At 43.2% G+C, this 27229-nt stretch overlaps 1 protein-coding gene across 2 annotated transcripts in view; it reads left to right on the forward strand.

Annotated features, from left to right (window-relative positions):
* The window catches only part of bcas3 (BCAS3 microtubule associated cell migration factor), a 464427-nt gene that overhangs the window by 165232 nt on the left and 271966 nt on the right, over window positions 1-27229 (forward strand). For both annotated transcript variants that reach the window (XM_079246567.1, XM_079246566.1), the window contains 5 exons: window positions 8595-8719; window positions 8802-8967; window positions 9059-9156; window positions 18035-18135; window positions 25834-26030. In XM_079246567.1, coding sequence (XP_079102693.1) covers window positions 8595-8719; window positions 8802-8967; window positions 9059-9156; window positions 18035-18135; window positions 25834-26030 — 687 coding nt within the window. The remainder of the gene's footprint in view (window positions 1-8594; window positions 8720-8801; window positions 8968-9058; window positions 9157-18034; window positions 18136-25833; window positions 26031-27229) is intronic.

The following is a 27229-nucleotide window of genomic DNA, read 5'->3' on the forward strand; positions in this document are numbered from 1 at the left end:
GTAGACCTTTGATGCCTCCCACACCGTACCAATTCTCTCAGTAGAGCCAATGTTAATATAAAAAAAATCTTTAAACTCCTCCTTTATTAATTTAATAAATTCAGAGCTCTGAAACAAAGATACGTTCATTCTCCATCTGGTCTTTTTTTTTTTTTAAATCAAAACTGGGCTCCAGAACTAAAGCCAAATGTACAGTAGCATGATCTGTTAATGCAATAGGTCCTATTGTGCAGTCTGAGATATTCTCTACCAAGCTATTGCTGATTAAAAAGTAATCAATTCTGAAGTGTGAATTGTGATTATGAGAATAAAATGTATACTCCCGCTCCTTTGGATTCACTAGCCTCGACACATCTATCAAGCTGTGGTCCTTTATCATCAATTTACTAGCAAGCCTGTCCTTAGGCACATTCTTGGAGATTGTGGTTTTGTCTAATACCCCATCTAGGACTTGGTTAAAGTCACCTGCAATAATTATATGGCCACCTATTATGCTCCCCACCATTTTGTTTATGAAAAAATCTGCGTCCTCCACATTAGGAGCATAAACATTGCACAGATTAACCTTAATTCTGTTCATTTTTGCCTCCAGGCATATAAGTCTACCCTCTGTGTCCTTTTGCTCTTCTAAAATAACAAAATTAAGCTTTTTATGTACCATGTTTTTTGCTTGTGTGTGAACTGTGAAATACCTGCCCCACCCAATCTCTTCATATTTTAAGTATTTCTGAGTCCGTCAGGTGTGTCTCCTGTAAAAAAGCTAACTGAGTTTGTTGGGATTTAAAATAAGTTAAGCATTTCCTTAACTTAATAATGTTTTCAAGCCCAAGGATACTATCCTTATACAATTAGCCATTTAAATATATGTCTTTGACTAAGCTCCACTTTCACAGATCACAAAAATTAGCATTAAAACAAACAGTGCCACAGTAATTGTTCTCAAAAGAAAACAAAAACATGAACACCTCCAGATAAAACTCTTAAAACACTAAATTAAAACAAAATTTAAACAGCCGAACAACTTCGTCACCCTCCATCGGCCCTCTCCTCAGGAAAATCTTCCCACAAATACAGTGCAGCACACGGATGGTCATCTCCCAATTATATCTCAGCTTCTATACTTACTAGATAGATATATCGACCAATTTAAGTCACCATCTTAAAGTGGTAAAAACCACACACATGTAGTAACCAAAAGAATAGTGCCTTTTAAACCGTTTTTCGGACAAAATAAAAGTTTCATATAAGACAATATTATTACCTTAAACACTCCGGTCTTCCAAGTGACGCTAGCACACCGTCACCTTCCCCCATTGAGTTTATGTCCATAGCATAAAGTTCCACTAATGCTAGCAGAAGTACCGTCTCTTCTAGAAAAGTGGGACTAACATAAGTTCCAAAAGTTGACAGATGGTCGCACAACACAGTCAAGTTTACCGTTGATGGTCACGTCAGTAGTACATTAGTCCTGGCAATCCCCCGTGGTATCCTTGGTATTGAATATACAGATTACTTGCTTCGCAGTGATCTGTATACTTCATACTCCCAGCACCTTGGCAATTATGGTTCTCACGCATTCCTCTATCTTGCCGTTATCCAGCTTTTCTTTCAGTCCAGTCAGCCGTAGGTTTTGTCATTTGTCTCGGTTAACAGCATCCTCTGTTGCTCGGTGTAACTCGTCTTCCAGCTGAGAAATACAGCGCTCGGCCTCATCCAGTTGTTCCAGGACCCCATCCACATCTGTTCACAGACCTAAATGAACTTCTTTTATCTCCTTCATATTTGCTTGCAAGCTCGACAGAAGTTGTCCAACTCTCGACATTTCGGAAGTAGCTTTTTGCAGAGACTCTTGCAGTACACTCGTGTCTGCCGTTTGGCAAGGGCTAGCAGGTTTAGGATTAGCCACACCAGCTCCAGTGCTTTGTTTAGCCATCCTAGTCGTCATCATTCTTCAGATATCACCTTTCAAACAAAAACTACTTCTTTGCCACCCTTTGTCTAAAATACCGATGAAGAAGTTTAGATTATCTAGCAAATTCAGATTAATTTGAGGGCTCCTGCGGGCGGATTTAAATCAAGCGACCATCTTGCTTGGTGCACCCACGTGACTCCCACATTTCTTCATTGTTAATAATTAGTTTAATATTTAAATGTAGTTTCTCTTAATTCCCCCTTTCACTGTTCGTATTTAATTTATATATCATTGTATATAATATAAAGTGTTAAATGGTTGAATTAGGTTTTAAAATATAATGATATAATAATAAATAACTGTTTGTTTAATAATATGATAAGAAAATTAATAATTACTGTAAATTTATGTAATGTTTCATCATAGTTTTTATTTTTTTTAATGTAATGTATTTATACTTTTTCTCCTTATTATTATTAATATTGATATTATTATAATAATAATGAAATATTTAATTTTTATTTTACCTTTATTTATTCACTTATTTATTTTTTAATTTTTTAATTAAATAATTGTATTTACCTTTTACCAAAAAAAAATCTATGAAAATTACAAAATGCCTTTTTTAAGCCGTCCTACCAGGACAACTGCAGTCTAGTAATAATCATAATAATCATATGTAGCGTAAAACATATAAATGTTAGAGTGAGAGATCAGGGGAGGCCCGTTTATCTGCAGCAGCATATTACAGACACCGTCCTGACTCTGAGACATTTCTGAAAGGTGTAACTGCTGCAGCTTCACTTGGTCCTTCAGCTGTTTCAGCTGCAGATGCAGAGGAGTTTACAGCCTGAGAAGTTCAGCGTGAGCTTTGGTGACTGGAGGAAAATCATTGCAGTGCAGACCGTGGTTACCTTCTCTAATGAGCTGGAAATGAATCCTGGCATGAATCACACTGTTGGAGGAAACTGTGTTCATGCAGCAGCTGCAGGATTAAACCAGCTGCTTTCATTTCCAGCTTCAGATTCAGAACAAACCAGGTTTTTCTCTGTCCTTCAGCGAGCAGAAGCAGGTCTGGCAGCTCCGCCTCGTCCAATCACACGCTTCCAAAGGAAGCCCTGCCATGACAGTCGCTGATGGAGAGATGGTGAGGGGAGTTGAAGTAAACCTCTTGCTCCTCAGTTCCTCAGCTCCCTGCTCCTCATATCCTCATCTCCTCCCCTCCTCCCTGCTCCTCCCTGCTCCCCCCCTCCTCCCCGTGGACTCTGTTCCCTGTAGAAAATGAGCAGCATGTGGTTCCTCCGCAGGTCTTGGGTTTCCTCCTTTGTTGTGGCGCCGCTCCAGCTTTTTAATTGACCCTGTTTTGCGTCTCCGTCCCGCTGCATGGAGACCCTCGGTGATTTCTGAGCGTCTACGTTTCCCATCGTCAGCATGGCGGTCTGGAGCTGACCGTAACCTTGTTAAAGCTGCAGCGTCTGTTATCTTTTCCTGTTTTCTTATTCTGAATTTTCTGCTTTATGTCAAGTTTTAAAAAACTTTCTGATCAAACACTTTGATCAGGTTGAAGCAACACATTTCATGTGATTTGGACTCTCAACAAGTTTAATTATTTAATGGTGAAAGGGTGACTGGTTGTAGTAAAACAGGTGGAAAAAGGTCTCTTCCAGCGCTGGCAGCGTTTCCTGCCATGCCCATCGGTAGCGCTGTACGTCCAGCAGAGCCTCTTTTCCAGGAGCTGGAATAAAATAATAAATGTTACGTTGAAGGACGTGTCCTCCACATGACTGCCCTTTTTCTCTGGCGCTTTTCCTTCTCAGATATAACCTGAACAGCCGCTCCTTTTCTTCATGAGCAGAGTGAAACCCCAGCCAGGCATCGCAGCAACATGCTGCTCTTTGTCACTGGCAGGCAGCTCAAGTGAGCTCCATGATATTTGTTTACTGTGAAGGCTCTGAAACTAAATGGAAGCCGCCACTGGACTTCCACCCCCCCTCGGAGGCGCCTCACGTTAGCTCCGGACGTCGTAATGCGGAGGGACTTTGATGGTTGATGTCGCAGATTGAATTATGCCCTTGAGGAAAAGCTATTAGCTCAGTCAAGAGTCCTCATTTGCTAAATTAAAAGTGGAAATGACATGTGAGTCGTCTTCCACTGAATTCAAGCTGCAAAGAAAAGAGATTCCCCTGCCTGTTAGAAGGCAGGAAATCTGGCGGGGGGGGTAAGTTCAGACCTCCATCTACTCCATGTTTATTTATGTTACATTATTGGTAACTTGCCCCCCCTCCACCGCCAACGGGCAGAATGTCCATATGGAGACCAGAGTTGGGTTTCTGGAGTGTTTGTCACAAGACGAGGAACACTAACACTTTAATGTCGCCTCCACTGAGACGAAGAAGACTGATGAAGACATCTTAGTGGTTGCTGATGAGACTGGAACGGAGCTGTGTTCTGGCTGAGGCCTCCTCAGAGGGGCCCGGACCCAGCTCATCAGTTCTGAAACCACAGTGGGGAGCCAAAGCGACAGCTCGCTGTTGTGGACTTAGATGTGGAAACACATCGGTATGTGTGATTATTTATGTGTGGTTGCGTCTGGCTCGACACTTAAACAATAATCCCTGCTGCTCTTCTAACGTCGGACCGGGTTGTGAAACCAGTCAATTTATGATTTATGGTATAGTTTCTGCATTTAACCCTTAAAACTCCACTAACTCACCATCATGCCCAGTTACAAATCACTGATATCACCATCTCAGTGTGTGATGGATAATTTACCTTGTTTAGCTGGTCTACGGAGGTTTTCCAGCGTTTCTATCCGTCCAGGAGGTTTACAATCCAGACCCAACATGTAGTGTTTATTCAGAGACTCTAGATGGTAAATCCACCATTATTTATCACATCTTCATCACCATCACTACCATGTTGCTAAGAGACCTCTATTTTCACCTGGACATGATGATGAAGACACTTCCTGTCAGACTTTCCACCAATCAGAGAGCTTAAACTGACGGTAACGTCCAATCAGGAGCAGCCAAAGATCAACAAGTGATGAGAAAAGCAGGAAAATATTGATCCTCTATGGCTGGAATAAAGCCAGGAAGATGTTTGGGATGCAGCTGAGGTGGAGGTGCTGCAGTGAGGACAGCAGGTAGATAGTAGCAGGAAGACGTGTGGAAACTGATGTGCAGATGAGAAGAGACTTGGTCACTGCTGATTTTTGTGTTATTTCTACAAACTTCTGGTGGCTCTTTATGCTGCTTCATCTGTTCATACATTCATTTTACATTTTAGTTTCAGAATCTGAATCAGGTTAAAACATCATGTTTCCATGGAAATATCACATCTCCATGGAAACATCACGTCTGCATGGAAACATCACGTCTCCATGGAAACATCACGTCTCCATGGAAACATCACGTCTCCATGGAAACATCACGTCTGCATGGAAACATCACGTCTCCATGGAAATGTCACATCTCCATGGAAACATCACGTCTGCATGGAAACATCACGTCTCCATGGAAACGTCATGTCTGCATGGAAACATCACGTCTCCATGGAAACATCACGTCTCCATGGAAACATCAAGTCTGCATGGAAATATCACGTCTCCATGGAAACATCACGTCTCCATGGAAACATCACGTCTGCATGGAAACATCACGTCTGCATGGAAACATCACGTCTCCATGGAAACGTCACGTCTCCATGGAAACATCACGTCTCCATGGTAACGTCATGTCTGCTGCTGACTGGGGATAAAAAGTTCAGTTTCTACATGCAGGTTTTTATTTAAAGCTAAACTTGGGATTTTTAAGGATTAAATATGTCAATAAATAATCAGCATGGTGTCATCATGTGACATCTTCATTTTAACTGTAATTAATCTTAAAATAGCCCTCTGATGGACTGGCGAGCTGTCCAGGGTGTAACCTGCCTTTCCCTCAAAGCATGCTGGGATAGGCTCCAGTGTCTCCCCACCCTTCATCGGACTCAGCAGTCAGGAAAATGAATGAATATCTCAAAATATACATTTACTGTTTTCCTAAGCGGTCTGCTGATGTTTCCTTGCGCTGCTTCTGCATTGCTTGCCTGGAAAACAGAGACGTGGGCAAAAGAGAAGAAAGGATAAATGCAAGCTGTTCTGGTGCCTTTTTAACATCCCCCGTCTTCTGGATGCTCTGATGGACAAACAGGCCTGAAGAAGAGCCTGAAGACGAGGACAAGAACAACCTGGACTTATCCAGCGCAATATCCTGAGTGTGACTTTATCTCCCCTCCATCATCCTTTCACAGACGAGGCTTACTGGGGATATTTGATTATTTAGCCTTCTCCTCTTGACTCAGCACCAATAAATACACGCTAGAAAACTTGTACAGAGGCTTTTTTCTGTTACCAGCATACTTCCTTTTTCCGGATCCTTCTTTCACACAGCGTTGGGCAAACAAAGATATCAACATCTCCTTGCATCCAGGGAGTAATTTATGAGGTGTTGACAGTCTGAAGGGAGGCAACAGAAGGAGAGGTCTACCAGCAGCTGCTCTTTCACCACCTAGTATTGTGAAAGCAACTTGAACTCGCGGAGACGCTTTCTGCCCCGACGAGCATTTTTCCTGAATTAATCTCCAGGTTTTTTTGATTTCTCTGATTCTTTTTAGCGACATCTGAACAAATCCAGGAAAAGTCTGGGCTCTGTGAGGTGCAAATAAAAACAGAATAGAGTGATTTCCTGAAGTCATCAGGTCATATTTTCCTCCCAGTAGAAAATAAACAACATATCAGGTGTTAAAACTGAGACATTTTATCACCTGATGGAAAATATGAATCTGACGCAGCAACATGTCTGGAAACAGCTGGAACAGGAGCAACCGAAGGCTGGTTTACCTGGTTTAACTGGTTTAACTGGTTTAACTGGGACCAGGTCAGTAACATGACGGCTGTAAAAGGAGCATTTCAGAGAGGCAGAGTCTCTCAGAGGGAAAGATGGACAGAGCTTCATCAGTCTGAGACAAACACCCTTAATAGCGTTCATCAGAAGGAATCTCTGTATGCTGGGGACAAGGTTGAAGGTCAGATTGGATGCAGGGGATCTTGGGGCCCCCCAGGCAACACTGCAATAAAAGCAGATATGATTTCATCTAGAAATCACTGCATGCAGTCAGGAAGACGGAAAGTTTGGACATGTTTTCCGTTACTTTCACGCTGTCCGAACGTTTCACTGGTTGTTTAAATGAAAATGCATCTTCTGGGGTTTTTTTCTCTCTGAATTTGAACGCAAACACAAATCTCATGGTTGCTTTGTGACACACAAGCTTGTTTTCCAGTGGGGGTAATAAGCAGGCTTCAGGGAGAGTATGACACCACTGTGGGTCTTCAGACCCTCAGCCCACCCCATGTCTGATCTGCTGCATTTTACTGTACAGGTTGGTTATGAGGCCGGACAGTAATCCCAGATCCCGCTACTGTTGTCTGATTGCAACCATATGGGCAGCTGGAAAGCCTTTCTCTGTCTGCTACCTCTGAAACAGTCCTGACATGCTGAATAATCCAATAAATTCCCTCCAAGCTGAGACAGACAGAGCAGGAAGGTAGATGCTCCGTTCAGCGATGCATCCACCGCTTGGAAAGTCCAGCAGATCAGTCGGTCTACTGCAGTTTTACCAACGTGGCCCTGCAGTCAGCGAGCATCCATGCTAGGGAGGAGATGCACAAATGTTACAATGAAGAATCCAGTATTTATTCCAGAATCGTTTGTGTGTGTGTGTGTGTGTGTCTGTGTTTGTGTGTGTGTGTGTGTGTGTGTGTGTGTGTGTGTGTGCCCCCCCCTTCGCTGAGCTTCCTGCATGCACAGCCGCCCTCTCGATGTCGCGCTCTGACTCCATCCACCTGCCAACAGCAGTAGATTTTATAAAACTGCAGAATAATTTTCCTTCTGAGTCAGAGGGTTCACGTCTGGCGTCGTCCTGGAACACTCTCAGATGTTTATATTACCTTTATAAATAAAATAAAATTCATATCTGGTTCATTTTACTGGTTTTACCTGCTCACACTTTTTTTTGTGCAAATTAGCAAGAAAACACTTCTGGAATTTAAAACATGTATTTCCTTTTTACTTTTTTTATTTATTTATTTATATTTTTTATTGATTTTTGTTTATTTACTCTAATTTATGTCTTTATTTTCATGTAGCTTTTTTTTTTAAATTTTATTGCTAACTATTTAATTTTTTAATAATATTTGATTTTGTTCCTTTTCTTCCTTAGTTTTTATTGTATATATATTTTGTTTTTATTGGGGGTGGTGTGGACTCGATTAAAAAATAAATCTAATTGATAACTGGTTTAATTAATTACACCAGAAGAAATCGTTGGACTTGCTGATAATTTCTCTGAACAGAGTGTCTAGCAGGTCTGAAAAATGACTAAATTAAGCAGCAAAGAGCAGAGTATTCGCTGTATCTACTCAGTGCAGTGAGTATAAGCAGCAAATTATCCACTTATGACGGTTCCACCATTAAATGTGCTCATTTTTCTGGAATTAATCATAATTATAGCTGGTTTTGATACAACTAAAGATAAATGTCGGGGTTAAGGGGGTTAATGATAATTTTAACCACCTGTAGATGCTTTTTCTTTTCATTAATTCTTTTATTCTGACTAAAAGTATTATTTTTCCTTCTTGAAGCAAAGCTAAGCCGCCTCCTCAGATCTCCCCGAGCAAGTCCAGCGGAGGAGAGTTCTGCGTGGCAGCCGTCTTCGCCTCCTCTCATTCCTGGTTCATCATGAACCCCAACATGAAGAGAGAGAAAGGTCACACTCTGTCATCAGCAGACGAATAAAAACAGATCTGCTAAGCTTTAAATGTTCATCGTTTGGCCGTTTTCCTCCTCAGATCAGTCCAAACAATCGGTTGTCGACTCACTCTACATTATCAGTTGCTACGGCAACTTGGTGGAGCACGTCCTGGAACCTCGGCCAATCAGCACAGCGCAGAAGATCAGCGACGACACACCTCTGGAGCTGAGCAGCTCTCCGAGGGCCTGCTGGACTTTATCCAGGTAACACTGCTGACCGCCTCACCTGGCGGATGTTTCTGGAATCCTGCGGCTCTGATGACCCGTTTGACGGCCCGTTTCCTCCCCTGAGCAGGACTCCACAGTGGAACGAGCTGCAGCCTCCGTTCAGCTCCAGCCACCCCCTGGTGCTGGCCTCTGACCTGGTGCAGTACTATCAGTACCTTCTTGCTGGTAAGAACACAAACCCACGTTTTCCTCGTGTTTCATTCTGCAACAGGCAGAATATTTAGGTTTGGTTTCCAGAAGCATGTACTCTTCTCCGTGGTTGGGGGGGGGGGGGGGGGCGTGCAGCTCTGCTCCCTGCTGACTCTCCATGTCTGCTCTGCTGAAAGCAGGTCTCTGGCCTCTTACCGCCGCCACACGCTGAGACGGGAGCACTCCGCATTCAGACATCAGACATCCTTCTGCCATTTCCACCATTTCCAATCATATCTTTTCTGCACCTTGAGACTGCGCCATGGCAACCGCTCTGCTCCGGGACAGGCGAGCATGACACTATGGGATGCTGCATTCAGACCAATTAGCTGACACCCTAATTTCCCTCTAATGCGATAACAAGTACGGAGCAGTGAGCACCGTGGGTCGCTGTCTCAGAGGCCATTTTGTGGAAGTGCAGGAAGCACATGGATGGCCACACACAGAATCAGTCCGCCGCATGGAGCAGGCCGGCGTTTCCATAATTATAAACATACAAAACGTGTAATTAGTTCTTGTGGGTGCCCCGGGCCAAGTGGTAGCTGTGTTTACACTAATCTCTCTGCTCATCTCCGCTGACTTCTGCACTGCTTCAGGTCTAACTGGTAGGATATTTTCTCAAATTAGTGCTAATGGTCTCTCCTAGTGTCAGAGCAATGAGGAGTGGCTGGACTGACGGGCTCGGGCGTCAGTTTATTCCACCATTCCCTGCCAGCGTGGGCAGTGAAACTGGCTGCATAATGAGAAGATTCATTGCATTAACATTTACATCCAATTAACAATATCCAGATAAGTCTGCACTGGCTCTTTGTTCCGTTAACCAACCGAGTGTGAAGCGATGCGAGGTCAAAAAGCTATAAACATAATTGTTCAACCCCCTGCATACTTCTTGTGTTCCTGCCATTTACCCCTCGGGTCAGCATCCTGCTCACCAACAACAACAACCAAGTTTCTGGAGTGCCACCTTCCATTTCTGTGCTTTGCAGCCAGAGAGACTCTCAACATGCTGTTTCTCAGCATGCGTCCCCTCTCCAGCCCCCCCCCACCCCCCCCCCCCCCACCCCCGCTGCCCTCCGGGGCTTGGCAGCGCAGCCGAGAAGTGATCCAGGAGAAAGAGTCCATTTGACCTTAGGATGAATTACAGCATGGCCGTAAGTTCCTCGTCTCAGCGTGTCTTGTCGTCATACAGCTGAAGACCGTGATAAGATGCAGCTCTTCCTGCAGAACAAAGTGTCCGTCTAGCTCCACCTCCCCTTATCAGCACACTAAAGAATAAAACAAAACAATGGCAAAACAGGGCAAAGAAGAAAGATTATATTTTTATTTTCCCTCCTGAAAGTCGTTCCAAGACAAGAACTGGAGGCAGTTGATTGACAGGCCATGCTCTCTGGTCTCGTGGCTCTATATTGGATGACCCAGCTGATTAAAAATGCAGTTTGCAAGGAAAGGAATAGGAAGGAGAGAGGAAGGGCCAGGGTCAGGCCAGACCGGAGCCTCCAGGACGGGAAGATAAAAGACAGCGGTGGCGCCACTTCATGGTCACTATCTCCACCTGTCCATCTATAGCAGCTCCTGGCAGCACTCAGCCCTGTGGAGGATGGAGAGGCACAGCACATCTTTGGAAAGATAAGAAAGAGAGAGACACACATTATACAGCATACGCACAAGCAGCAAAGATGCTGTGCTGGGATCTGCTGGTCTGATGGCAGGTTTTCAGGGTTAGGGGAATCCTCCATGTCTGAGTTTGATCCGATGGGATTCACAACTGCATCCTCAGTGCTGATGAATAAAACGTCTTTTTCTCTCAGTAAAGGTGTCAGAAATACAAAGAATTAACCCCGAAAACTCTGAGACGTTTAGCTGGTTTTGGTCCGCCTGCTATAAAAATACACATAGTGTCTGAACCCATTTAACCCCAGTCAGCATGCAGACGTGATGTTTCCATGCAGACGTGATGTTTCCATGCAGACTTGATGTTTCCATGCAGACTTGATGTTTCCATGCAGACGTGATGTTTCCATGCAGACTTGATGTTTCCATGCAGACTTGATGTTTCCATGCAGACTTGATGTTTCCATGCAGACGTGATGTTTCCATGCAGACGTGACGTTTCCATGCAGACTTGATGTTTCCATGCAGACTTGATGTTTCCATGCAGACTTGATGTTTCCATGCAGACGTGACGTTTCCATGCAGACGTGATGTTTCCATGCAGACGTGACGTTTCCATGCAGACTTGATGTTTCCATGCAGACGTGACGTTTCCATGCAGACGTGACGTTTCCATGCAGACGTGACGTTTCCATGCAGACGTGATGTTTCCATGCAGACGTGATGTTTCCATGCAGACGTGACGTTTCCATGCAGACTTGACGTTTCCATGCAGACGTGACGTTTCCATGCAGACGTGACGTTTCCATGCAGACGTGATGTTTCCATGCAGACGTGACGTTTCCATGCAGACATGACGTTTTCAGATTCTGATTATTATGTAAAATGAATGTATGAACAGATAAAGCAGCATAAAGAGCAACCAGAAGTTTGTAGAAATAACACACAGATCAGCAGTGACCAAGCCTTACATATGCAACACAGAGATCCACACTGCTCATCCTGAGACACTGAGGATGATGTAAGTGATGATGTTGAGCTACTATGAATATGAAATAAATATGTTTTGGTGTGTAGATATCTGTCCACCTGGCTGTAAAACAAACAAAGCAGTGAATATTTCCCCAGCATCTTCTCTGGCTCTCATGAGCAGAGGTTAGGCCCCAGCCCTTCCCTCCTTCGCTGTCATATGATGTGCTAATTGTGGAGACTGACTGACTGGCTTGCTGGCCTGGCAGCTCTCTGGGGACTCTGAGGCCCATGACAGGCCAGCCACATTTGCCTCGTCAATAGATCTAATTGCTTTGAGAAAGGGGCCAGAGTGAAGGCTTTGGAGCATCAGGCGTTTGGTAAAGAGAAACCGTGGCGCCATGACTGGGTCAGTAATCAAAGAGAGGGAGAGAAAGGATGGGGTAAGTGTAGTGCTGGCTGAATGAAGGCGCTGTCACTCAAATACGTCTTGAATGATATATAATGACTAAGCTATCTGAGTCTGTCAGTATGCCAGCACCTGTCTGCCAGAGCAGCACTCAGTGGAAGAGGAAAGTGAGAGGATGGACAGGTGGAGCAGTTGCAACCCAGCCAGGGAAACTAAGTCAACAAAATGAATCTTAGAGAAATACTAATAAAATAGATTAAGTGAAAGCAGACAACGTAGACAAGACAGCTTTCCTCTGTTCCCTCTGCAGCCAGCTCTCCACATCTATCAGATTGTTAGCTCCTTATCTATCCCTGGAGATCGGCCCGCTGGCCCCTGGCTCCCTGTCCCCGGGAGGTCGGGCTACATCAATACCTAGGCAGCCTTTGTTCTTGTTCTGACTCCTTGCTTCAGTGCTCCGGCTAACAGGCCGCTGGCTAGCAGCAAAACACTCCTCTCTCCACAGCCAGTAAAGACTTTTCTATTCATCGGCAACGCAGGGAAGTTGTTCTACTGCAAGCACGTAACCCTCAGAGCCAAACAACAAAAGCAGTTTATGCAGCAAAGACATTACTAACAGGAAAACAGTGTTGTTACTTCCACAGTTTGTCTCTGAGTTCAGCTTCAGCAGATAGTTGTTGAGCCATGACTACTGATGATGATGATGATGATGTCATGTGATTTCTTTTGTTGGCTGATTTCAAACTGTAACTTAGGTGAGGAAATGTCTGACTAAACAATCGGCGGGGCTGTAGGAGACGTATTGACCCAGAGTCAGAGTAAAGATTCACTTAATTATCATTTAGTAAAAATATAAATTATTATCAATATTTTTAAGTATATTTGCCATTTAAGGATAAAATAATATGTTTTCTGGTTTATTTCGAAGGACTTTTATTTCTCTTTTCTCGATTGTCCAATAAACCCACTTTTTCTTTTGTTTTCTTTTATTTTGTCATGCCATATTTATAATTTGAAGTCATTTTTTAATGTTGGACTTATTATTATTATCGAAATATTGTTTTTAGTAAAGTAGATTTAACATTTAGATGATGGATGGATGGATGGATGGATAGATGGGTGGATGGATGGATACATGGGTGGATGGATGGGTGGATGGGAAGATGTGGGGAATGGATGGATGGATGGGTGGGTAGATGGGTGGATGGATGTATAGATGGATGGATGGATGGATGGATGGGTGGGTGGGTAGATGGATGGGTGGATGGAAGGATGGATGGATGGATGGAAGGATGGATGGATGGATGGATGGATACATGGGTGGATGGGTGGATGGATGGGTAGATGGGATGGATGGATGGATGAGTGGGTGGATGGAAGGATGCATGGATGGATGGATGGGTAGATGGGATGGATGGATGGATGGGATGGATGGATACATGGGTGGATGGGTGGATGGATGGGTAGATGGGATGGATGGATGGATGAGTGGGTGGATGGAAGGATGCATGGATGGATGGATGGGTAGATGGGATGGATGGGTGGGTGGATGGATGAATGGGTGGATGGATGAATGGGTGGATGGATGGATGGATGAATGGGTGGATGGATTGATGGATGGATGGGTAGATGGGATGGATGGATGGATGGATGGATGGGTGGGTGGATGGATGGATGGGTGGATGGATGGATTGATGGGTGGATGGATGGATGAATAGGTGGATCGATGGGTGGGTGGATGGATGGATGGATGGATGGATGGATGAATGGGTGGATGGATGGATGAATGGGTGGATGGATGGGTGGGTGGATGGATGAATGGGTGGATGGATGGATGAATGGGTGGATGGATGGGTGGGTGGATGGATGAATGGGTGGATGGATTGATGGATGGGTGGATGGATGGGTGGATGGGAAGATGTGGGGAATGGGTGGATGGATGGATGAATGGGTGGATGGATGGGTGGGTGGATGGATGAATGGGTGGATGGATGGATGAATGGGTGGATGGATGGGTGGGTGGATGGATGAATGGGTGGATGGAAGGATGAATGGGTGGATGGATGGGTGGATGGGAAGATGTGGGGAATGGGTGGATGGATGGATGAATGGGTGGATGGATGGGTGGGTGGATGGATGAATGGGTGGATAGATTGATGGATGGGTGGATGGAAGGATAGGTGGATGGATGGATGGGTGGATGGATGGATGGGTGGATGGATTGATGGATGGGTGGATGGAAGGATAGGTGGATGGATGGATGGGTGGATGGATTGATGGATGGGTGGATGGGTGGATGGATGGATGGATGGATGGGTGGATGGATTGATGGATGGGTGGATGGAAGGATAGGTGGATGGATGGATGGGTGGATGGATTGATGGATGGGTGGATGGGTGGGTGGATGGATGGATGGATGGGTGGATGGATTGATGGATGGGTGGATGGAAGGATAGGTGGATGGATAGATGGATGGATGGGTGGATGGATGGATGGGTGGATGGATTGATGGATGGGTGGATGGAAGGATAGGTGGATGGATGGATGGGTGGATGGATCCAGCTGGAATAATGTACAGATAGATACATACAGTATTTGGAGACATACGTGTGAAAAGAGATTATTGTAATATCTCTCATGTACCGCGTACATCTGTGTGTAATATTGGCTCCTTGTAATATTCCCATGATGCATTGCTGGTCATCAGGATGATGATGTGGTGGAACAGTGAAACCGTCCCAGCTTGAACATGCACCCACAACGCAGCCTGGCTGCAGTTCTGGCCTTTAGAAGTCCCCACATCCACCCTCTGGAAACTCGATCCAGCCAGTCCACCAAATGCTTCACAACATCAATTATTAATTAGAGAACAGCTATTGGCCCCAAGGGTCACAGAGCAAGGAGAGAGAGAGGGAGAGACATGGAGGAGGAAATCAGGGAGTCGTGATTTTGTTTAATAAGTAACACAACGCCAGCTTTGTTCTTCTCTCTTCCATTTTCAAAGAACACAGAAACCTCTCTCGCTCTCTTTCTCGCTCTCTTTCTCGCTCTCTTTTTTCTCTCTCTATCTCTCTCCCCCTCTTGCTCCCTCTCTATCTCACTCTCGTCTCTCTCTTTCTCTGTCCCTCTCCTTCTGTCTCTCTTTCTCTCTCCCTCTCTCTCTCCCCCTCTCTCTTTCTCCGTCCCACTCCCTCTCCCTCTCTCTCTCTCCCTCTCCCCCCTCTCTCTCCTCTACATGGTAACTGCAGGTCATTAAAAGGTCATTTCCCCCCAAATTATCTGAATGTCCCGTCCTCGCGGCTCCATTTAGTGTTTTTGTAATTGCAGAGCTTTTTAACGACTTGTCCTTGAGTTTCTCCTTCCTGCACTGAAACGTACGGCACAGAACTGAATGAAGCTGGAGGTGCACCACTTCAAAAACAGAAATAAATAAATGTTGCAGCTAATTTTCCATTTGCAAAAGAACAAGTTGGATGAAAAGCTCAGTTTGGTTTTAGAGGACACCAGAGTAGAGTTCCCCGGCTGTAATGGTGGTCCAGTCTCTGTGCTGGCCGTCTGACATCACTGATCACAAGATCTTAAATATGTCAGGATCAATAAGATATGATATTGAACTGATCCCAGTCAGACTTATCTGAAACATTTTTGTTTGTTCTTGTAAATAATTATTTTTGGTGCTCCACAGGGTTTTAGACTGGGTCCCTTTCATTTTCCTCCTAAATGTTTCCTTCACAACATTATCAGGAAACGCTCCAAACCAGGAACCATCTGCTGGTCCCCACCGGCCACGATCCTGCAGGTTTCCAAGTGTCCCTGCTGCAACACACCTGAATCAAATCAGTGTGTATTTAGCAGACATATGCAGAACTTGTCTGATTCTGAGTCGGGTGCGTTCCAGCAAGGAGACTTGGAAAACCTGCAGGACGCCAGTCCTCAAGGACCAGGACTGAGGATCCCTGATGAGTACATTCCCTCGTTGTCCTGATCAGTTTCGCCTCAGTTTATCAATCAAACCAAAGGAAACCAGTCTGTCACTGATGTCACAGGCTGGACTTAGACTGGGTCTGGATGATCTTTTAGTCAGAGGATCTTTTCATATTTATTTTTATTTTATTTTATTTTATTTTTTATTGTATTAAAAAACTAGTATCATAATAACAAAAAAAATGTAATATAAAATAGAGAACTTAAAAAAAGAATTAAATGAAATAAAATAAAATAAAAATAAAAAAAATCCATCTAGGAATCCAAAACACCTGAATCTCAGATCTTCAGTTTTTTAAATATTATTTAAGACTTTAGACTGTAAAAGGTGTCAAGCGCCGTCATACGAGCACCTGCTTGCTTCTCATGAGCATGAGGATGAGCATGCAGCGTTCCATGTTTGTGCTCTTAACTTGCAGTTGTTGCAGGATCTACGGGATGACATGGAGATCCGGTTGTCACAGCCATCCATGCCTTAGCTGCAGCGGCTCTTTGCATATTATTCACCACGAAATAGTCTGAAAGTAAATATTTGGTCGCATAATAAAGAAGAAAATCCAGATACTGTAATTCCTGCCCGTTTTTTCCTGCCCGTCTAGGACTGGAAGGTTTTTCTGAATGCAGCAGCTACTCAGACTTTCACAGCATCTTCTTTTTTCAATTATTGATGCAGCGTGTGCTGTTACGGAACAGCCAGGACTTATAATTCAAAAGGGACTGCAGGAGTGTGTCAGGGTGACGTGTGAGTGGGGGGGTGATGTCATATTCACTGCAGAGGTGTCAAACACCACACTACCTCCATGAAGGGTGTCTGAACACCTGGTGCGTGTGCGTAGAGAAGACAGGAGTGCCTCCTGTACTCCAGATGTGGACTTGACAAGTTTATTAGCCATTCTTGTGTAAAACAAACCCCATCCCTGAGGTGGGAGACAGAGAGGACTGATTCAACACATTAGTGCTCATTTTCCATGCCTGCTTATTCAAGCCTGCAGGAGTCCCATCTGTCTCTCCGTCACTGTCTCTCTCTCTCTGCAACTCACAGCTTTTTCCTCTCTCACTCTGCCATACACTGTTTTTCACACACTCTGGCACGCATGCATACGCCCGTAGGAGAGAAGAACTCAGATGAAAAGAGCATGTTCCTCGTGTTTCCTTCCCGTTTGCTTGTTGGATGTCTTTATGTCATAGATCCATCCGCTGATCTAATTTCAGATCCCGTCCAGCGTCCAGCAGGAACCGAAATGCATCACGTAAACACCAGAGCTGATGCGTGCAGATCGACTTCTCAGTCTGATCCAGACTGCCTTCAGCCTCTTCATATCAGATAGTAACTAATATATAGACATAAACACAACACAAAAAAAAAAAGTAAATAAACCAAATAATTTGAAAAGTCCTGCTAAGAATCCAAAACACCTGAATTCCAGATCTTCAGCTCTTGTTATATTATTTAAGACTTTAGACAGTAAAAGGTGAAAAGTGCAGACTTGCACCTGCTTGCTTCTCGTCCACTCGTTCCCACATGAGCATGCAGCGTTCTGTGTTTGTGCTCTTAACTTGCAGTTGTGTTTTGCTTTAGGTTTACTGGGTAAAACAAAAAGCTGTAAAGTAGAGGAGTAGCTAACGTTGGTTAGACGTAACAGACGTCCGAGGTGTTGATCGGATCAACGCCCATCCTGATGGGAAGGAAGCGTTGATCCTACATGAAGCATTTTTAGCATTTTTATTCTGATCCGCCTTTTAATCTGAAGATCTTCAGGTTTATTTCCATTGATGGAAACGCTGAAGAGACTTTGTGACATCCAGAAACGATTCGTGATGTTGCTGCTGCCGACTTCTAAATCTGAGATTCTGGAGTAAAGTTCTGTTGTTTCTCTTCAGCAATGCCTCCAGGAAGCCCAGGTCCAATCACGCGCCACGAGTCCTCCGACAGCCTGGCGTCGGACCACAGCGGCCAGGAGGATGAGGAATGGCTGTCTCAGGTAAAACCTCTGACTTGCAGCAACTTGCAGGCGATGTTCAGTCAGTCAGAGACGAGACGGTGGAGCAGAACGTCCAATAATTCTCAGCATTTCGTTAGCTTAAGATGCTACCCAACAGGGAGGTATTTACAGAGTTGATGGACAGCAGGACAGAGTTTATTGGAAGATCAGAATTTTACAGGTTTGTTTTTTTCCTTGTCTGCAGGGTTGGCTTCGTTCTGCTTCTCCTGCATGATTAATTAGCATCATTTGCATTTTTATGGCGATGACACACCTTATTTTATCACGGAGTTGCATTTTTTTACCAAAATAATAGACTTCATACCTATTTTATTGCTGTGAATTATATCTGATTACAAAGAGCTTTCAGAACGACCCCACATTGTTCAGGTGTTTCCTCAAGGCATGGCGGATCCAGCACACTCACCCTAGTCTTTTCAGCTTGGCTAACCCTCATAGCACTCATCTCTGGTGTCGGCAGGTAACCCACTACATTTTCACCATCAATAATTCCAGTGCATACATAATTGATTGACTAAAATGCAACCCACTTAGCTTGCAGAGGCTCTGGTTCGTATCTGCCATGATAGTTTGCCAGGAGCAAAACTATCCATTGCACTAACCTGCATTTCTGTGCCTTCCTGTCAAAGCTGCTGTAGTGATGCATTCGTCACTGGCATGAGATGTAGCTGTGCAGCTCTGTAGCTTTGCTAGTAGCTCCGGTGATGCTTGTGGAAACCTTTAAACTCTTAGGAAGATAAAAAGCATCAACGAACATGAAAGATGTGAGAGAGATCTGTAATGCAGGCCAGCTTGTGTTTATTCCAGCCCTTCAGAGTCTCTGGAGAGACTGGAAGGTATTTAAACCAACAGAAATACTAAATAATTATTGTAATTACAGGTTAAAGCTCGCTATTGGCTAAAAAAGGAAATCATTTCCATTTGTGACCTTTGATTCCAGGTTGCTGCCATTCGGTGGCTTTTTCTGCCTCTGGTTGAAACATCTGCCCTGATTGAGTCCACTAAAGCTCCATTTGAGTCATCCATCTCTTCCAGAGGGATGCAGGAGGTGCGGTGGAGGAGTTTGGCTTGTTTTCAGAGGAGGAAAATGGAATGAGATGAATACAAATGCAACCAATCTTTGGGTTCACTTGCAGAGAACATGACGAGAGAAACATGCTCCTCCTGCTGCAACACAGAGCAACCACATCCTGTTTCATAAACGAGCAACAGGAAATAAAACGTAACACATCATCATTTAGATATACTACTACTGGATTCAGAAGGCCTGTTAGTCTCAGCAGCAGCTGACTTAGAAATGTGTTGCCATCAATCAGTCCCAGTTTAAAGCAGTCGGGACTATTTAAGGTGGAAAGCAGCACTAAGTAACATTCAGACCTTAAAATGTGTTTCTGACTTGTTTTGATGCCACGCTGACATTTATTCTGCACATTCATGGAGTCATTGTACACACCCAATGTACACGACTCGCCTCCGTTTGGCCTCACATGCTGGCAACTGGATATCAACACATGGGATGTTTTAGACGTGTGTCAGGGCGATCTGGCAAAGAAAGCCAAGAGGACATTATCAGAGGAAGAGAGCGAAACAAAGAGAAAATAGAGCCAGAAATAAGACAAGAGACAAGTTCAGACTGACTTTGACTGACTGGAGGAATCTCAGAGAAGAGACAGGATGAAGATAAAACTAGAGGGGCGGGGCATGCTGTATGCTTTAACTGATAATTTATAAAATCCAACAAATGCATTACATTTAGGTTAACCCTTTCATGCATCGTGGACCTGTAGTGGACTTCACAAGGCTTTTTTCTCTCATATTCATGAGTGAAGATGATGTTTCTGTAAATAAATCACTTCAGTGGATGTTAAGAGTCATCCGTTTCCACTCAGCTGGAAAATAAATAAATATATGATATTATTGAACAAAATATAATTACACAAGTTTGCCTTTGCAATAAATAGGAAAAGAAAAAGATACAGCTATATTTGATAGATTTACATGATATAGTTATGATTATATATTATTTTATGAATATTTTATACAACACATTAAAACAAATTATAAGTCATGATAAAGTCTAAATATTACTAATAAACAGAAAGTATCATTGCATATGTCTGTAGAGGTGAAACATTATTTAAAAACAAAATGTTGCATTGTTTTTTAATAATTCATGCATGAAAGTGTTAAAAACAAACAGCATGACGAGCCTCATCTGGAGTAAGAAGAGAAATTTATTCATCTTGACTAGAAGCAGATTTGTACCGTTGATTTATGCTTCTTAAACAAATGTAAAACACACTTTTTAATCTTCAGAGGTGTAAATGGTTCCAGGAATCATGCGTAGAGACACTTCTTTTCTTGGACAGGGATCCAGTAAGCGGAAGGAGCTAGAAGGATGTTGGAAATGGTGGAAATGTTCTGGTTTCTGCCTGCTTTATGGAGGAACAGCCTGCTTTAGCTTGTGGTGGAAATGATTTCTGTCTTTCATTTGGCTTGGCTTATTTAGGTTTTCAGTCTAACAGAGGTTTAGACTGTAGGACATGTCTCAGCTGATCAGCAGCTCGGACCAGGACGAGGATGGACTGATGCTAACATCTGGACCCTCCATCCTGCTGCAGACTGGCAGCTGTTTGGCTCTGCGGTTGGGCGTGACATTAATGGTGTTAACTGACAAACACGCACACACACAAAGTGACAATCCCACTCTCTCCTTCTGTGGCCTGATTTGCACAGCTGTGATGGTGCACATATGATTAAACATGCATGTGTGTGTGCCGTTAACGCCCGTATATGTTTGAGCAGAGACAGCGTTTTAGTCCGAGCTTTAACAAAACATATTCAGGCTAAATTTGCAGAGTAAATGTGCAAAAATCACTTTAACACTGCAGCAGTTTGACTATTTCACCTCCTCAGAGAAATGTCGCTGGATAAAACACTCAGAGGTTGTTCTTTCTTTTTAAATTAATACTTAAAAATTATTCACATTTTTTCCCCAAAACCTCACCAGTAAAATGCTCTTGAGCTTCTTTTTGCAGTGAGAAGCCATCCTTACACTGTTAAAACTAAACTCTGAGAGGTAGTAAGAACATGAGGAGTGGACAGTCAATAGTCTGGTCCTGTGACAACAAAACGGACGTCCATCCGACCAGCAACAAACACAGCAGTAGCGGAGGGTCCCATGTTTAGTTATTATTATATAAATCTTTTTTATGAAATCCAAGTAAAAAAGCAGGAGGTGCAAACTGTTAATCAAACCAAGGTGTTTGGATGGAGCTTCACAGTTCTGATGCATCAGGAGGAAAAGAAGTGAAATATTCTGCAACAGGCCTGTTATCAGCTGATTCATCCAGGAAGTGCTAAAATTTCTCTGAGGGATTAAAACTAAGATTAATGCAGTTTTAAAGGAGCCAGGACAGGGTGCATGAAAGAGGCCTTATAACCTCAGAGGCTTCTGTTTCTCTGAGATCATTGCTGATGTCTTTTCTCCTTACGAATGCTGCAGAGCAGGAAACTGATGAAGCTCACACTGATTATGATCCATTAATCATGTAAAGTCTGCTTGTAATATCAGACAGCTTCTTACCATCATAACTCCTAGAGAAGCAGAAAGTATGTACGTAGTTTTTCACATAGTTTTTAGTTGAATATTATTCAAATGGAGTATTCATCCAAGCATTTCTTTTCATGTGAGGACACGTTCCCATCAGCCTTTTTGATCCAAATCTGAATCCGTTTCCACGGAAAGTCCGTTTCGTTTGGGGAAACGTGAATACGCCAAACAATTTCTGATCCAGACCAAAGAAGCGGACTCGGTCCGTTTCAATCAGACCAAATACAGGAAGCGGACTACAAAACAAGTCCCTTTCTGCATGTGGCGTAGCATTGCATTGTGGGTAAATCCATAGCGATGGCGTTAAGGGTCCTCTGCCTCGTCTGGTGTTCATACTGCGTCCATTGTTGCAGTGGATTTCTGCAGGATACTTGCATAAGACACAATAAAAACCCAAAACAGCCATAGTTTGGTCTCCATGTTTAACTGGCAGGTGGAGGAAACAGAGTTTTCTTCTTCACGCCGGTCTTGTCCTCTCTTCTGCTAAATACTAGTGCAGCGCCACCTCTGGTGGGAATGGGGAGATATTATTCTAATGGTTTGACTGGTTTGACCAAAGTGCAGCGTGAACATGGTCCGCATGGATACACCCCCCTACAGCTGGACCGGGTCTAGCGGACCATCCTGATGTGAATGCACCCTGAGGCAGTATTTACCTCGTTTTAAGACCCTGTAAGGACCAATGGACTGTCTGTACATTGTTCTTATTTTTGCATTTAATCCCTGATCATCATGTTTTAAGGCTTGTATTTGAGTATTTGCCTGCAGAGTATTTTTCAGTTCTACGAGGAGCTGGAGAACAAATCTAGCATTAGCATGGCGTTAGAAGTGCTGTCACCTGGCAGCAGAGCAAACCCAGCTGAGTGCTGGGAAGAGGTGAGAGATGAAAGTAAAGATAATGAAAAGTGAGCAGTGAGACAGGAAGAGGGGTAATAAGTGCTGCAGGGAATTGAAAAGTCAGAGTTAGTGTGGGACGGCAGTGAAAAGTGGGATTTTAACGGAGGAGATGGTTGCTTGGTAGATTTTAAGGCAAGGGGGACATAAAGAATAGAAGAGACAGAGCCAGTTCAATGTTTCTTTAAGGAACTAACTTTTAAGCTTTCTCCCGTCTTACTTTTGCATTAGTGCCACTCTGCTGAGGTGCCCACGGACCACCTGCCATACCAGTGCCATCTAACTGTCCCAGTAGGCTGCACCCCAGCCTAACTATCCTCATATTGCTTGTGTCATTGGCAGAAACCCTCGGGAAGGTGACCCATCCTACTGCTCGCGCTTTCAGCATGCACAAAACCATGATAAGTTCTGACATTATGATCTCTACACTTCATGTACTTGACATCTGAATACTGCTTGGGGTGAACATTGGTGCCAGAACCTCCATGTTTGCTCCAACATGGATCACTGCTCAGACCTGTTTACATATCCTCACCTCGGACCAGCTGACGGATTAGTTTTCACAGACGGCTTTAATAACTGCTTCTTGGCTGGGGCTCATTTCTCTACAAAATATGATGGTGCTTGTTTTTATGCTTTTCCACATGTCAAAACTGGGAAGATGCCAGGAACACCCAATGTTCTGACCCCTTCGTTGGGGTCCCAGTCTTACCAATCCAGCCCTGCAGGGTGGAGCTTGGCATTCTGCAGCTCATTGATTGGTGGGAAGAATTTTCATTTCCTGTGTGACTCGACAATAAGGACAAGGGAACAGCTCCGTGTTTAAATATAGGAGAATCCAGCTATGATTCTTCGCACAGAAACTGGGTTTAATTTGTAATAATTCACACTAAAATATAAATCACTGATCTAGTTATTAGTGACCAACAGTTGGTAAAGAAATTAGTCTCAGAATGACGTCTGTTGGCCTAAATTCACCTACTGTTGTTGGGAATGAAGTCCAGCCATAAGGATGGGGTCCCGTCCGGGTCAGAATGTCCACGTTCTTCACATTGAGTCTTTTTCTGCAACCAAAGTTTTCCGCATCTGTTCAAAAAGCCAAGAACTTCACAAGTCCTCCCAGATTTTCTCATTGGTGTCTTCTGTTCAGCAGAAGAATAAAAAAGATGAAGACAAAGTTAAACATTTGACGTTGCACAGAAGTTGTAACCCAAATAAAAATTTTATAACAAAGTAGTTTCATTTTAGAAATGTGAAACTTATCACGTTATAACGATGTGTCATGTTTTTACAGTCAAACTGTGACAATATAAATGTGACAAGGTCCTTTTTTATTTGCGTGGTAGTGCTACGCCTTTGTAACTTTGAATACAATAAAAAGAAACTAAACAAAAAGAAACCAAACAAAAGACAGCAAAAATGAAAAAGTACGAAACTAAACCTGTCGTGTTGTCATTAGTACAAAACAGTAATGGATTAAACAAGTCTTATTCCTAAATTACATGGTTTACGAGGTGCATTAAACCCATGTAATGCATGGGTCCGAGCTTTTTATGCCACCTTGCTCACACACTGAATACATTTAGAACAAATGTTTTTTTTCTTTTCTTTTACAAAACTTGATAATTAAGCTAAACTATCGGAACTATTTTGTGTTGTCGTTGATGTTTTTTTTATGCTCAACAACTGTTGTCAAAGCCAGCTGATCTGAACCAGTTGATTAACGGGTTGCTATGGTGACGCCTGTAACGGAGTCATATAACATGGATGGAACGTGTCGGAAACAAAACTAATAGCTAGCATTAGCATGGTATCATATAATGACCCCCTCCCCTCCTTAAAGTTTAAGCTTGTTACATATAAAAAACTTCAGAAACAACTTCTCGCTTCTCCTGGAGGCTTTAACAGGTTTAATACTTTACCAGAGAAACAACTGGTTAGGAGAGGCACCTGTGCCCTCTCCGGGGGGAGAAAACCATAGTGTGAAACCAAAGCAGCGAGAGAACGCTGCCGAAAATCACGTGATCGCAGCCTTGCAGTGGTGTGGACGAAACTCTGAAATGTGAGGCTGAACTGGAGGTTTGGAACAAACAGCAGTGTTGCACCCAGAGCTCACATGTAACATGATGTTAAATCTCCTTCTACAAGCTTTCAGAGATTTTTATAGAATAATGCCGTGGTTTCAAAAGGTATTCTTCAGTTTCAGATTATTGCAGGATTCTCATCCCGTAAAGTTATGGTTGCCGTGGAAACGCAGCAGAGATTAGAGCCTCTTTCCCACTGTAGGAACCATTTGACGTTCCTGTAACCTTTTCAGTTCTTTGGCGCATTCGGACAGATCGGAACTTAGGGACCCCTGAGTTCCTATAACCATTTCAGCGCCTACTCAACTTCCGGGTCTTTCCTTAGTTCTGTAGGAACGCATCTGACGAAGCAGGCTGACGTAGGTGATAGCTACGCCCTCGCGCTGAGCGCCGCTACTTAATTTCCGCAGCGTCAGACCCCGCCATTTTTAAAAACCACTGTTTACGGAAGCATGGAGAACGCAGCTGATAAGTGGACGGACGACGAAGTCAGAGCCCTGCTGGCCGTTTTTTCAGCTGAGGAAATCCAGAGGGGGTTCGAAAGCACACAAAGAACACGATGGCCTTGTCGCTCTCCATTTTTGCTCCTTTGTGGTGTTTTCCTCTTCGCGGTTTGTTTTGTTGCTGAGTGGCGCTAAAATAACACGTCACTGTCGCAGATGGTTGCGTCAGATCGGTAGCGATCGGGTCTCCGACTCATGTCCGAATGCAAAGTGACACGGTTCTCTGGCGAAGGACAGTTCTTAGAACGCTATTAGTTCTCAGAACGCAGTTCTTAGAACGTCTCTGTCCGAATGAGACTTAGGTTTAGGAAACCAGTCAAAGCCTCAGTTGAAGACGTTGCTGGAAACGGGATGTTAGACTTGTCTCCAGCATCATCTATGAGAGGAACTGTAAGGATGGAAAATGAGAATGCCTTCAAAGCTTCTTGCATCACAGATTTCGTCAGGCAAGCATTTAAATCCTTCAAAACGTTATTTATGATCCGATCCATGGAAACAAAGCTCGATGGCCACACAGCGTTGCCACCAGTTAGCATGTAAGCTTTTCATCACAGTTTCTTCTTTCTTTTTATCATCGTTTCAGGTGGAGATTGTAACCCACACAGGACCCCATCGCCGCCTGTGGATGGGCCCCCAGTTTCAGTTCAAGACCATTCACCCATCAGGCCAGACCACAGTCATCTCCTCCTCATCCTCAGTGCTTCAGTCCCAGGGCCCTTCAGATGTCCAGCAGCCCCTCTTGGACTTCGACACAGACGACCTGGACCTGCACAGCCTCCGGTACGCTCAAACGAACAATAGCTACTTCAGTTTAGCATTTCATTTCATGTCTACAGGTGTTTATGCCTGCCTTGCTTCTGGATTCTTCCATCCTGTTACATCCCGTTCCATTCTGTTCCGTCCTTTTCCGTCTTGTTACATCCTGTTCTATCCTGTTCCTGTACATTGTGTTTACATCATGTTTACATCGTGTTTACATCGTGTTTACATCGTGTTTACATTGTGTTTACATTGTGTTTACATCGTGTTTACATTGTGTTTACATCATGTTTATATCGTGTTTACATTGTGTTTACATTGTGTTTACATCATGTTTATGTTGTATTTATATCATGTTTACATCATGTTTACATCGTGTTTACATCGTGTTTACATTGTGTTTACATCATGTTTACATTGTGTTTACATCATGTTTATGTTGTATTTATATCATGTTTACATCATGTTTACATTGTGTTTACATCATGTTTATGTTGTATTTATATCATGTTTACATCGTGTTTACATCGTGTTTATATCATGTTTATGTTGTATTTATATCATGTTTACATCATGTTTACATCGTGTTTACATCGTGTTTACATCGTGTTTACATTGTTTACATCATGTTTACATCATGTTTATGTTGTATTTATATCATGTTTACATCATGTTTACATCGTGTTTACATCGTGTTTACATTGTGTTTACATCGTGTTTACATCGTGTTTACATTGTGTTTACATCGTGTTTACATCGTGTTTACATTGTTTACATCGTGTTTACATCGTGTTTACATTGTGTTTACATCGTGTTTACATTGTTTACATCGTGTTTACATCGTGTTTACATCGTGTTTACATCATGTTTACATCGTGTTTACATTGTTTACATCGTGTTTATGTTGTATTTATATCATGTTTACATCATGTTTACATCGTGTTTACATCGTGTTTACATTGTTTACATCGTGTTTACATCATGTTTATGTTGTATTTATATCATGTTTACATCATGTTTACATCGTGTTTACATTGTGTTTACATCGTGTTTACATCGTGTTTACATTGTGTTTACATCGTGTTTACATTGTTTACATCGTGTTTACATCGTGTTTACATTGTGTTTACATCGTGTTTACATTGTTTACATCGTGTTTACATCGTGTTTACATCATGTTTACATCGTGTTTACATTGTTTACATCGTGTTTATGTTGTA

This window comes from Telmatherina bonti (assembly GCF_933228915.1).
Source record: "Telmatherina bonti genome assembly, chromosome: 9".
Classification (NCBI taxonomy): domain Eukaryota; kingdom Metazoa; phylum Chordata; class Actinopteri; order Atheriniformes; family Telmatherinidae; genus Telmatherina; species Telmatherina bonti.